The 13,491-nt window shown below is 39.0% G+C and overlaps 1 protein-coding gene across 3 annotated transcripts in view; it reads right to left on the bottom strand.

The window, feature by feature from the left end:
• The window catches only part of VPS8 (VPS8 subunit of CORVET complex), a 130,873-nt gene that overhangs the window by 61,749 nt on the left and 55,633 nt on the right, over positions 1-13,491 (bottom strand). For all 3 annotated transcript variants that reach the window (XM_060768051.2, XM_060768050.2, XM_067465910.1), the window contains exons 29-32: positions 8,232-8,351; positions 7,625-7,681; positions 4,840-4,922; positions 1,074-1,158 (exon numbers count right to left, since the gene is read on the bottom strand). In XM_060768051.2, coding sequence (XP_060624034.2) covers positions 1,074-1,158; positions 4,840-4,922; positions 7,625-7,681; positions 8,232-8,351 — 345 coding nt within the window. The remainder of the gene's footprint in view (positions 1-1,073; positions 1,159-4,839; positions 4,923-7,624; positions 7,682-8,231; positions 8,352-13,491) is intronic.

The following is a 13,491-nucleotide window of genomic DNA, read 5'->3' as shown; positions in this document are numbered from 1 at the left end:
TTTTTAAAGTTATTGGATTGGAACTTGCTACAGTGATTGAACACATATACCACTGCTAGCCCATCATATTTCAGAATGTTTTACTTATCTACGTATTTTAGGGGAATTTTCAAAGTTTTTATAAACAACATTTTTAAAAACTACAAGAGCTACTTGAATTTTGTATACAATGCACAAGATGACCAGAGCATCAATCCCCAGCAGTTTCAGAAAAAGTCACACACCTACATATATTGAGGGATTTTAAAAAGTTTAGGCAAAAACAATTTATCTCCCAAAAAAGTGACAACAGCAATCCCCTTGAATGTCTGTTGTTTTTATGACACACAACCACATAACTTATACTATTACTTACTTACTTTAGTCCTCTTTGCAGATTAAATAATTTTATTTATTATTATTAGACTGACTGGTGCCATTAGGGCTTTCTGATGCTGAGCACTGCATTCTGGGGAATGTAGTTTAGGGCAGGGCCTTCTGCATTCTCTGCTACAGGGAGCCTTGCTTTCCCAAACTACATTTCTAAGGATGCTGTGTTCTCATTCTCCTACCCAAGTTTCCTAGTCCCATCTCCAGTGCCTTTCTTATGGTGATCGGGCCAAAGAAAAACTGGGTTGGTTTTTAAAACACTTTACATTCTCTTGGCTTTACCAAAGTTACTTAATGCTTATACTGAAAATTAAATTGATCTTAGGAAGCATCTGTATGTTACAGAATCTTAACGAAAATAATTGGAGTGTTTTGATTCTTAAATCCCCCCCATCTTTCGTGCATGTTTCTAATATCAATTCATATGCACAAATTTAACTAATTTGATATGAAATACAAAGAGTAATAATAATTTTGCACACCCCTACTATCTATCTATTTGTCTGTCTGTCTATCTATCTATCTCATGAAGCCATTCCTACATCAAAAGCCTTGTCTTGAAAATCAGATTCCATCCTCCCATTCCTGCAATGCACACATGAAGTATAAGCTCCCATCTGGTGAAAACCAAGCTAAAAATGGAAAGGAAAAGAGATTTCATACAAATTCTCTCTATAATTACTTTGGCATATTCTCATCCTTACCTTTCTCAAAGGATCACGCAAGTAGCAATCAATTATCTTATCATAGCGATGTTCCCGCTCATACATAAATTCACAGATTTGATAGCTGTAATAAAACATTTTTAATTTATTCGTTTTTAGTATATCAACATTTTGCAGGTGACAGAAACTGAGAGAGCCACATGATTTTCATGTATATGTCAGCCTGTAAAGGTATTCGCTTTCCTGTCTTGAATCTTTGGAGCTGGCCACATCTGCTCAGTATATAGTTTTGTATGTACCTGTGCATATGGGACAACCTTGAAGAACTGAAGGCTGCTGTGGTAGTTTGTGAAGTGCTTGTATGTACTTAATTTTTTACTTTTCCATTATTTCTTACATGTGTCTATACTGATTTTATTCTGTATTTCCCCCTTGTGTTTTTTTTTTTTTTAATTTATTTTCAAGCCAAAATTTCACTTTGGGAGACAGTCGAATTTGACTACACTTATTCCTGCCCAAGCTGTCTAATTTCTTCTTCTCAACTCTAGGAATCTCAAATTAAAATTCTAATGGTTTTGCATTCACTGGGTTTGGAGTATCCTGTTTGTATACATATCTTGCATTTTATTTAAAACCAAGATTCATATCAGCACGTTCAAAAGATTTTCATCCCATCAAAGACAGAAAGGAGAACAGATACAGAAATTCAAGAGGACCACAGATAAATCTAGATAAATTTAGAAACAAGTTGAGCACAATTACAGTGGAATGCAAGATTAATCTCTTTAGACAAGGAATTTAACTGTATAACTGGCCCTATACAGTTCTGGCCCAGCTTACTTGTCTGAACATATCTCCCTCTACAATCCACCTCGGAGTTTACAATCATCAGGGGAGGCCCTGCTCTCAATCCCGTCAATCTCATAAGCATGATTGGCGGGGACGAGGGACAGGCCCTTCTCGGTGGTGGCCCTCTGCCTATGGAACACACTCCCCAGCAAAATTAGGGCAACTCCCTCACTCCTCTCCTTTAGAAAAAAAGATCAAAACATGGTTCTAGGACCAAGCATTTGGGCAGCAGACCAAGCAGTAACAGCAATTGACCGATGAGAATCAACCATGAATAGACATCGGAGTGGAACTCTGGACTTTGATTTGGATTTGTGATTTGGGCCTGGTGCTATTTTAATGTTTCAATTTTTAATGTTTTATTTTTAATATTTCAATGTATATTTATAATTCTGTGGTTCACCTAATTGTCAAATTGTTTTGTAATGTGATTGATGTTATTGTCGGCATCTAATGGCTGCTATTTGTAAGCTGCCCTGAATCCTCCCTCGGGGGTTGAGAAGGATGGGACAGAAAGGTTTGAAATAAATAAATAAACAAACTGCAGCATTTTAAAATATTACACTCCTATATAGCAGATTTGAACCGGGGCATGTGGCCAAGCTCCATCAAAGTCAACTTTGTAACACTACAAATAGTGACAGCAATTTGATTTATGTGCACATGAAAGTGACAGGGAACTTCAGCCCAATCCCAACTGACTTTAAAGAAGGACCTTCTTTAAAATGCAAGATATATTAAAACATGTTTGAAAGAAGAAGCGAGATGAGAAAAATATTTCCAGAATGCTTCGGAGTTACTGAAAGCCACAAGAGAAGCTTAGCTAGAATGAACACTATAAGTCAGGAAAAGCAGCATAAAGGCCAGGAGGTTTTTCCAGCACCATTAACAGGCAGTTTTAAGGAATACAAAAATGGGTTCCTGGGACTAAGTGTAATTCTTTCAAATGTGGCCAACTTTCTCACAAAGCATTAGAAATACACAGATTGTGAAGTACACAACTGAATTGCACACAACAGCTAGGAAAGTGACTGTGCTGCTAAGTTTTCCAAGGTTGGTCTTCCCAGCAGGTAGAACAAGGGCTCACATATCTGAATAGCAGGTGGAGCGGCCGTATCCTATCATAGAACAGCACCAAGGTTTGTTTTTGCTTTACTCAATAAAGTTGTGAGTTTTTTTCTCTACAAAAAATGTGCCTGTGTATGTTTTCTCCTGCTGCTTCATACTGCTAGGGTTGCAAAGATCAATAACTTGGGAACACAGGGGGAGGATGCAACTTCAATTGTGCCTCACTGTATTATTTGTTTATTTATTTACTTCATTTATATGCTGCCTTTCTCATCCTGCAGGGGATTCAAGGCAGCTTACAAAATCCAGCAAGAATTCAATGTCGTATTATAGAAATTACAATAAACCCAGTATAACAATAAAACATACCCTATCAAACTATAAAACAATTTACACACCTTAGTAAATAAAACACATAAATAAGCTTTTAATTTTATCCAGCATGGTTCTTCTTAGCATTATCAAGTAGTCAGAATAACTTAAGAAAATATATTATGTACAGTCAGCCCTTCACATTCATTAGGGTTAGAAGCACAGGACCTCCACAAAAGTGAAAAATCATAAAAAATATGATTTTTATGGTGTTTAGCTTATATGTATTTTTGAAAATATTTTAAAAACTATTTTAACATTATTTCTAAAACAACTTCCACTGGAAACCATTCACAGAATCAAAACCAGAGGGCTTAGAGATACCTAGAAAAAACCAAATCAGTGAATAATCAAATCTGTGAAAGTCAAAATGTGGAGGGCCAACTGCAATCCCAGGCATCTCAAACCTATATCCCATACATACTATGGTGGTCAATGGAGTTTATTTCTACTCATACATGATTGCACCCGAAAACACTTTTTGCTTGTCTTGCGTGACAGCCCATAGAATTGCAATTAAACACAGAAGGAGAAAATGTTCAGGTGCAGAAGCAATATTCTTGCCATATCAATGCAACTGCTGCAACATCTGCTCAGTATTCTGGTACTAAAACTCAGCAAGAAGCAAATCCTAAAGCTTTCAGACTGAGACTAGATTTATTTGGAACAATTATACTCCTCAGGGTTTCAGCAGCAGCAAGGAAGGTTGATCTATTTTCTTTTATGTTTTAGGATATGTATGCCATATCGCAGTCACTAGGATATAATGTAATCTGCAAGAGACCCAAGACTAGCTGCAATGGCAAGGCAACCTGAGAGTGAACAGAGGGCTTGCTGCTGAAAACAGTTGCCAAGCAACCATCCCATGCGCTTTTCCTAGTTCCATTCATCTCCTGCAGATAAGGCCAGTCGGGAGCTTTCAGCCTTCGTAAGCTTGGATGAAATTACAAGACCAATATGCCCCACTGCCTTAAGGCGCCCTATTGGGATCATCTCTATAGCACTAGAAAGGCTCAGAACAATAACATTACAGCAGGCACAGCTTCTACAGATCCCAAAGGATATCTGAACATAGACTTAGGGAGGTCGTGGACATAAGATTATCTTGATGGAAGCCCCACTGCCAAATCTGATGAATCAAGTTTGCTTTCCTTGGAAGAACACAATGGTGACAAAGTGCCCATAAAGTATGTTGCTTGAGGAGTAAACAGAAGAATATAGAAGGGTAACGGAAATAAAAAGTGCACAACTAACGGTACGAAACTAACACTCTACATGGGGTTGCCTTTGAAGACTATTTTGAAGCTTCAAATGGTCCAACAGGTGGCAGCCAGATTGCTCACCGGAGTAGCATACAGAGAGAGGATATCCCTCCTGTTGTGCCAGCTCCATTGGCTGCCAGTCTGCTACCGAACACAATTCAAAGTGCTGACTAAATGGTTCCAGACCAATTTACCTGTCCGAACATATCTCCCTCTATGAAGGAAGAGACAGGAAACGTGTACAAAAGACTTACAATTCAGCTTTTTCAGCCATCTGAATCAGTCTGCTCTCTTCAAATTGTACAATACCACCAGCTTGAAGCAATTCTAGAAGAACCTAAACACATGAAATAGATTGTAAATTTTATTTCATGTATTGCGCCCAGAAAAGCAGAATCTGCAATGCACTGCTATATATCTTCAGAATATATATATATCTACATACACATATATCTACACACACACACACACATGGAGTTCATTTCCAAAAAATGCCAAATCCATCTGAACAAATGTTACAAGAATTCACAAAACGTACTGAAGATATGCATTCTTTTGCTATAAAGAGAAATTTCCCAAGCTCTGTAATGAAGTAATTTGATACATTTTGGTAAATCTCATTTTTCAATATTTTTTTGGTTTTTTTGGATTTGGTACCTTTTGGAAACAAACTCCACACACCAGGCCCGTAGCCAGGATTTTGATTGGGGGGAGGGCTGAGTTTGATTCCGGGGGGGGGGGGGGGGCTGAGTCTGAGTGAAAGAGGGTCTACCCTAGCAAACCTTTTGTATCGTTACCCCAATACCCCCATGCATATGGGATATATTGAGCATGGTGATCAGATCATGATATGAATAAACATAACAGTTTAAATAATGTACCAGTAAGGCCGTCTCGCAGAGCACCATAAGAATTTCAGGGGTGGCTGAAGTCCCTCAAGCCCCCCCCCCCCCTCAGCTACATGCCTGCCACACACATACATGTGTGCAAGAGAGTTTTATTCAGATACCAAACAATTAAATATAGTGCCTTTGCTCTAACACTGTATTGTTTTCATTTTAGTTGCAACACCTCTCCCTTCATATCTGAAACCTTTCCATCACCAAAACCTATGTTTTCATTGAAACATGTGATTTTCCACCCACAAGCTACATTAGGACAGCTCAGCATCAGATACATCATCTAACATTTCTAGTCATATTTTGACTTTTGCATCATGTCTCAGATTATGCAGAAAAAGGAAGCTGTATGCCTTGGCATGACTAAAGTATTAGCTTCAGTAAGACCTGAACCAGTGAATTAGTGGGAATTTGGAAAGTCAGTACTTGTCTAATTTCTATTAAATTAATGGATACACTCTACTTCAAAGGGATTAACAGGTGGATTAAGGCTGGTTTTCAAATATCAAAGCCATGCTGTTTACCTAACTACTTGGAAATATCTCTTCTGCACTGTTCATATTCACACACATCCTGCCTCATGAGTAAATTGTTCTCAGCCTCCATTCTCTTTATAGGTATCTTCATTTCTAAGCCATAGAGCCAGCGTTGTCCACAGACACCTCCAAGGTCATGTGGTCATGACTTCCCGCCGGAGCGGTACCTATTGATCTACCGTATAATCTGGTGTATAAGACTACTTTTTAACCCAAGAAAATCTTCTCAAAAGTCAGGGGTCGTCTTATACGCGGGGCTGTCTTATACGCAGGAGTAGTCTTATACACGGGAGTAGTCTTATATATGGGAGTCATCTTATAGAGTGGGTGCTGAAACTTTCAATCGGATTGGAGAATCTGTGGTTGATGCATATTGTGGGGGGGGGGGGAGCTCAAAAATGGCAGTGGACGCGTCCCTGCTCTATGCAGGGACTGTATGAAAGCATTAAGAGCGAGCTGTACAAGTATGGTAGAAGAAAATCCATTCATCAGGATTCGTGGACTTAATGCGGTCCCGATGGTGAGGTGAAGAGGCACCTCACCGGGAAGGTGTAAGTGAGGGCGGAGCAAGCTGCAGGCGTCCGGGGCACCCGGGGTATGGAAAACAGAGATAGAGTGGCTCTGGGCCCAGAAAAACACAACTCTTTTACCTGTCTGGCCCGCCCTTGTATCCTATTACTGTACCTCCTCCTCTGCTTCTCAGATCTTGCTCCTGAAGACTGCAGTGAAGCAGTGCAGGTGCGCATGTGCGAGATCTGAGAGGCAGAGAAGGAGGTACAGTAATAGGAAAATTACCATATTGAAATCAAATCTGATGCTTTTAAAAATTTTATTTGGTGTGCGTTGGAAGAGGGGTAGTCTTATACGGCGAATATATCCCAAACTCTATATTTTAACTGGAAAAGTTGGGGGTCGTCTTATATGCCCAGTCGTCTTATACGCCGGAATATATAGGTACTCACATTTGCATGTTTTTGAACTGCTAGGTTGGTATTCTCTTTATGCATGCCTCTTAACCTCCTCATTTTAACCTCTCCAACCCTTCCTCATTTTATATTACCAATTTCCCTTCCTGAATTGTCACAGGACAATCAAGGCTGATGACAAGCCTTAATTTCTATACTGTCCCTATATACTCCAGCATCCACCCTCCAGTAACTTCAGCAGAGAAGGGCTGAGTTGTCAAAACCGATGGAGAAAGAAATTCCATACAAAGAGATAAAACCTACTGATGCAATAATCTCCATTGGCACTGAACTGGCAGCAGTAAGCCAGAGTATTAAAAATCATTATATTGCGCTCTCCACATCTGGCATGCATTATGGATGCCGTGTGGGAATTATTTTGGGCTGAATTTGTGTTTTTTTAGTGTGCGCTCTCCTGAAAATATTCAAATATTATTCATAAAACTGCACAAACTTTTGGTAGTCTGCTTCCATGAAATATATGAGCTGTCAGCTGTTTTCCGGATGCAGTTGACTTCTTATGCTGAGTGCCATTTTTAGCATTCCTGTCCTACAGCCTGACCATTCTTAGCAATGACCCTTCCTTCCTTAACCATGCATCACTCTCCCAGCATGAATTATTCCTCTAAGGATTCGTACCTGCTGTCTCTCAGAGTGCCGTGAATCATCATCAGGGCTGCACAAAAATTCAAGGACCTGGACAGGATTAGGAGAGCATTTTGAGACACTCATACAATACACCCCATCCCATTATTGGACATCATTACTGAGTGAAGAAATAAATACCAATTGCATTGGCACTACTGTAACATTTTAAACCAGCCCAAACCTTAAAACACATGGACAAATTCACGGGGGACAAAGCAATCAACTGTAATATGCATTTGTATATCTATTATTGTTTAGTAGTACTGCATCCAACAGGCTCTAGAATGTCTGGTTGGACATTGTAGAAACAGACTCTTGAACTAAAAGGTCATTTGGTCTGATCCAGCACAACTCTTCTCACATTATATAGAATTTATTTCTCAATGGGCAAATTCAGGAAAGAGAGAGCAAAATGGCAAGTGATACAAATCACAAATCATTGCCCAGCAGATTTTCTCTGCTTTATTTCACTGTTGTTCATGCAACAAAATAGGCTGAAAGCACTATTCATGCAATTCTATTGTCTTCTACCATGAAATAACCAAATGTAAGCACCTGATTAACACCAACAATCCCTTCATTTGCACTTGCATTTTACCTGGTCAAATAATGTCCTATTCACAAATAGAGTGTTGTTTGGCTTAGCAAGCTGACGGGCAAGGAAAGTAAAGAGACATCCAACTTGTGATGGGGTAAAATCAGAGTTCTCCACCATAACCTAGAGGAGGGAAGCAACAGAATTTAATCCACAAAGAAAAAGAAAAATCAGAACAAATAGAAGAAGGGGGGAAAGTAAGACACAAATTAGATGCACCTGATGTGAGAGCATTAAGGTAGCAAAGATTCAGCAATGTACTTCTGTGATGGACATCTTGAGACAATTCAAAAGATTGTCATTGAATTTTGATTGCTCATAAGGGGGACTCAGCGCGGCCTCAAATGAGCATCAAAGGATGCTAACAACATAAATACCATAAAAACTACAACTTACAATAAAATCATTTAAAACATTGTACATCACCAATAAAATTTAACAATAAATTAATAGATTAACGTGCCAGTAAAACCAAGCCAAGCTGGGAGAATCCATGTCGCAAAAATCCAAATTTCCTTTTCCTATTGCCGCTGGTCTGTAATCGAACAACTGGCCCCAAAGCCAGATCTTCAGTTGTTTTCTAAAGGACAGGAGGGAGGTGGCCAACCTGATAGCCTTAGGGAGAGAGTTCCACAGACGGGGGGCCACTGCCGAGAAGGCCCTTTCTCTCGTCCCCAAGTACATTCGTTGTTTCAGGTAGGACACATATGTTCTCATTCAGCACTGCAGGGTTTTGCTATGAAGGCATGTACCCATATGACACTTGGCACCTTGTGAACTGACAACAGTTAGTTTTATCTATTGTTGTTTTACAATTGTTTTATTTTGATTTTATGCTACATGTGCTGATGAGGGTTGTTGTTATAATTTTATGTGATTTGTTTTATATTTTTGTACCGTTTTCACCTGTTGTATGTTATATGTGTACCTTGGAGTACAAGCCGTCCCGAGTCTCTTTGAGAAGATGGTGGCAGAATATAAATAAAGTTATTTATTTATTTATTTAGTACATTTCTATACCGCCTCTCTCAGCCTTCCGGCGACTCGAGGCGGTTTACAAGTAAAGAATTCAATGCCACCAAGGACACAATTGCAATATACCATATAAAAAACATCAGTAACAATAAAATCAAACATTATAATGAAACATACTTCAATCAATAATCATTAAAACAATGTCCAGTTGTGCCATATAGTTATTCCATTATTATATCCGTTACTCCGTATTTTCAAATGCCCGCTCAAATAGCCATGTGTTAAAATTCTTCCAGAATGATAGGAGCAAGGAAGCCAATCTAATCTCCCTAGGAAGGGCGTTCCATAGCCGAGGGGCCACCACTGAGAAGGCCCTGTCTCTCGTTCCCGCCAACCGTATTATTATTATTATTATTTCCCATAACTCATATTCAGCTCCTGATAGACTAGATTTAAACATCAGCTCTCATACTTTATCATCTGCAGCAGACACAGCTGTATAACTGCAAAGTAGCCATATTATGCTGCCCTGCAGAAGGCAATGACAGCTTGCTGAACTTATCAGGGAGGGCAACATATTAGGCTTTGCTGAAGCAGACTATGAAACAACTCAGCAACCCGCCATAAATAACAGAACAGTGAGCGGAAGGAAGGAAAAGATGTATCCCAATAGAATAAAATCAATTTTCTTTCAGCAAAGAAGAGCACACCACATCCCCACTCTCTCTCTCTCTCTCTCTGTATGTATGTATATGTATATATATATATATATATAGGGAGACAAGATTTCAAAGCTATTTGTGACAGGCTTTACATGGGTACTATTTTAAAATTTACTTTACAAAAACACAGAATTTACTGTTCCATTTGTTCCGCAGAACTGCCATGCTGTTACCAACATTTTACATTTCAAAAAGACTACTATTCCGTACACAATATTGCCATACTGTTTAAAATAGAAACATTTCAATAAGCTACAACAGATGTTTCATCTATATGGGATAATTCTAGGCTTCCAAATGGCAAATTCTCCTTATCATGTGATGGATGTTATGGATAACTTGCTTTTGAAATAGTCAACAGTACCATTTGGTAAGATAAATTTCGAAAATAAACATCTCTACGATACATCCTGTCTTTTAAAAGCACAAATCTAAAATAGTTGTTCCCTGGGAATAGGAGAGCAGAGGTAACAGGGACAGCGTGGACTGTATAATATGGAATATGAAAGGAAAGGGGGGAAATCATACAAGACTAACTATATTTTATCTGTATCTTGTCATAAGAAATTATCATGGGCCAAGCAAAAGTTGAGCAGCAATGACTGATTGATAAATTTAAAGTGATACTGCTAAGCTTGCAGTAAGGTTTAGTAAGGTTTCCTATCGATGCTTTAGTGCACTGTCCCAAAAGCTTGGTCCCACAGCCAAGTTTTTACCATCCTTCTGAAGGACGGGGGGGCGGTGGGGCATCTGATCGCACCAGGAAGGGAGTTCCATAGCTGGAGGGGCCATCACCAAGAAGGCCCTCTCTCTCGTCCCCACCTATTGCACCTGTGACAATGGCGGGACAGAGAGCAGGACCTCATCAGATCTTAATCTTTTATCATGTATCTTGCAAATCTTGTTGAAATAGAAAAATGGGCAGGCTGAGCAAAAAGAAAAGGTTCTGTCACAGCAATTATGAATAAAAATCCAATAATTACCAACCTGCAAAGGTCAACTTGCATGAGTCACAAACAAAAAACAGAATGGACTTCAAATTTCTAGGGGGGAAAATCGGTTTCACTGTTCTATCAAGAAGCAAGCTTTTTTGCACACAATTTTAGCAGGTTTGCTGCCCGTTTCCTTCCTCTCTGTTGTCTTTTCTAGCACAAGATCATGAGTTCAGCTTCTCTGCTGTCCAGCAAAGATAAGATGATGATTACCCAACATGACAAAGACATTAACCATCAGTGGTGCTAGTCTGTTCATTGCCTCTTTGTTACCAAATTAATTGTTTCATCCATCCTGCTCCCTTGGACCATGCCATGCACTTGCAATAGAAAGACTGCTTTAGGCCCCTTCAACAATTTTTTGAGAGGCTGCTTTTCTCCTACCAAAAAAAAGATTTATGGAGGTACCTTAACTGCCAGCAAAGCTATCTCCTGTTCTTCAGAGATACCAAGCTTTATTCAACTTGACAATATCAAACCATACTGGACAAAAAAGCGTATAAGCTTAGTCACACCTGTCGAGAAAGCCTTGGTGTCCTCAGTTAAAAGGGTTAGCTCAGTACAAGATACTTCAGATTTCCTAGCTAAGGTAGCTTCCAAAGAAAATGTTGTTGATTTCCCCCCCATAATAATTTGAGCTCATGTTCTGCACAGACGAGTTTCTTGAACTTTATAAATTCACATCCTGTTTCGGCCTGAGAAATGTTTATGTGACCCCTGGCATATAGCTGTATAAAATAGGTGTAGACATCATATATTTACTGATAACAAATCAGCATGTGTAAACTTGCTAAACAAGCTGATTTTCCTTTTCACAAAGTACAGTGATACCTTCAGTTAAGGGTTTAATTCGTTCTGTGACCGACCTCTTAACTCAAAGCGTTAATATCAAAGCAAATTTTCCCACTGAAATACATTTAAATGCTATCAATCCATTCCGACCCACCGCCCCTCCCCACAATTCTTTTGTTACCATGTTTTTAAATAAGAAAGTGTACTGCACATTCAGATGGAGCAATAACAAAAGAAAGACTAACTTTAAAATGGTAGAAGCACAGAGTTGTGGCACAATGGTGGAAACACAAAGCAAAGAGGCAGAAGCATCATTTTCTTCATACTGTACTCATTAAAGCCTCCCTCTCTCCCTCTCTCTCTCTTCATGAAGTCAAACATACCAGGAATAAAAAGCACTCAAAATCAACTAACCCAAAGTTCCTCAAAGCAGACAAGAGTAAAGTACACAGCAATCTCCCAAAGCAGACAAGTGCACAAGGAATGGAGGCATGAGGCACGGAGGGTGCTTTGAAGCCCTAAAGCCCTGTACTGTCATGCTAGCAGTCCCTCTTGCATACGCTCTTAACTCAAAACGCTGCCCATATGTCATAGTGAAGCCTGGGCCAAACTATGGCTTATAACTCAAAATGCTCATAAGTTGGGACACTCATAAGTCAAAGTTCAACTGTACAGTTGAAGCATCTTCTGCAGAGTCCGCTGTAAACATTGCACAACAGATGCCTGTAAATGTTGAAAACATTTCAGAAAACTTTAATTGTTGCCTATTTTTGGGACTTCAACATTGAACTAAGGGGGCCCTATTTGGGGTCAGGACCCACCGTTTAAGAAGCAATGCTCTACAGCACCAAAAGCAAACCAGCAGTCACTACAGCCAAAAGTTGCAGAGAACACTATCAATGCTTTGTTTTCATTCACTCTGTAAGGGGTGAAGAAATTGCAAACATCTGGCAAATGCTTTCTTAGCCCATCGGTTAAGAAAATAATGCCAAGGGAGCATTCAAAGTTTACCGCTACTTTATGATGGCAGGGAGCATGTTCTAAATGTTAGTTGCACATATTGTTCTGAAGCATAATAACAATCTATTATTTATAAAACCATCTAATATACATGAAGTGCTATACAGAAATAAGAAATAATGCCCAAGATGCCAACTATCTAAATACCCATTAGCTAGAAGGGATGGAATAAAAGGAGATGCAAGGTATGGAGAGATAGAGAAAACTCTATTAGCTGGCAGATAGTGAAAATACAAACATTAAACAGATACAATAATTAACTTGTAAACAGGAAACAAAGAAAAGAACAAAATTATCTATTGTCCTAGTTATCTATCTGATGAATGTAAATATGACGACTGTTTTCCCCCTCATACAGAAAAGAAAAGACTAAATAAATAATTAATAAAAGGAAATTTCACACATCCGAGGCCACAAAAGAGGATGCAGGGATGTTATAGAAAAAGCACAAGGGAGTGAATATGTCTTCCAAACTATGGCTTATAAAGTCATAGAAATGTGGCATGACTGTACATATTTCACTTGTCTTTCCCTTACCTCTTCCGAAGGAAAAGGAAGGAACATGTAATCATGGCTTCATAAACCATGGTTATTTATTTATTTTGTGTCAAAAGAATTGCATAAATAAAACAAGTATAAAACTGATAAAATAGAGAGAGCGGCTAAATAATTTTAGACCAGAAATGGGTAACTGTGACTGCATTGTCTGTAGCTTTAAACAATTCTTCCTCTGTGCATGAGGCAGAGCATTGTGGGCAAGCA

The sequence above is a fragment of the Anolis sagrei genome, chromosome 3, assembly GCF_037176765.1.
Source record: "Anolis sagrei isolate rAnoSag1 chromosome 3, rAnoSag1.mat, whole genome shotgun sequence".
Lineage (NCBI taxonomy): Eukaryota > Metazoa > Chordata > Lepidosauria > Squamata > Dactyloidae > Anolis > Anolis sagrei.
Note: the sequence above shows the minus strand (reverse complement) of the source record. Positions and strands in the feature narration are given on the sequence as shown.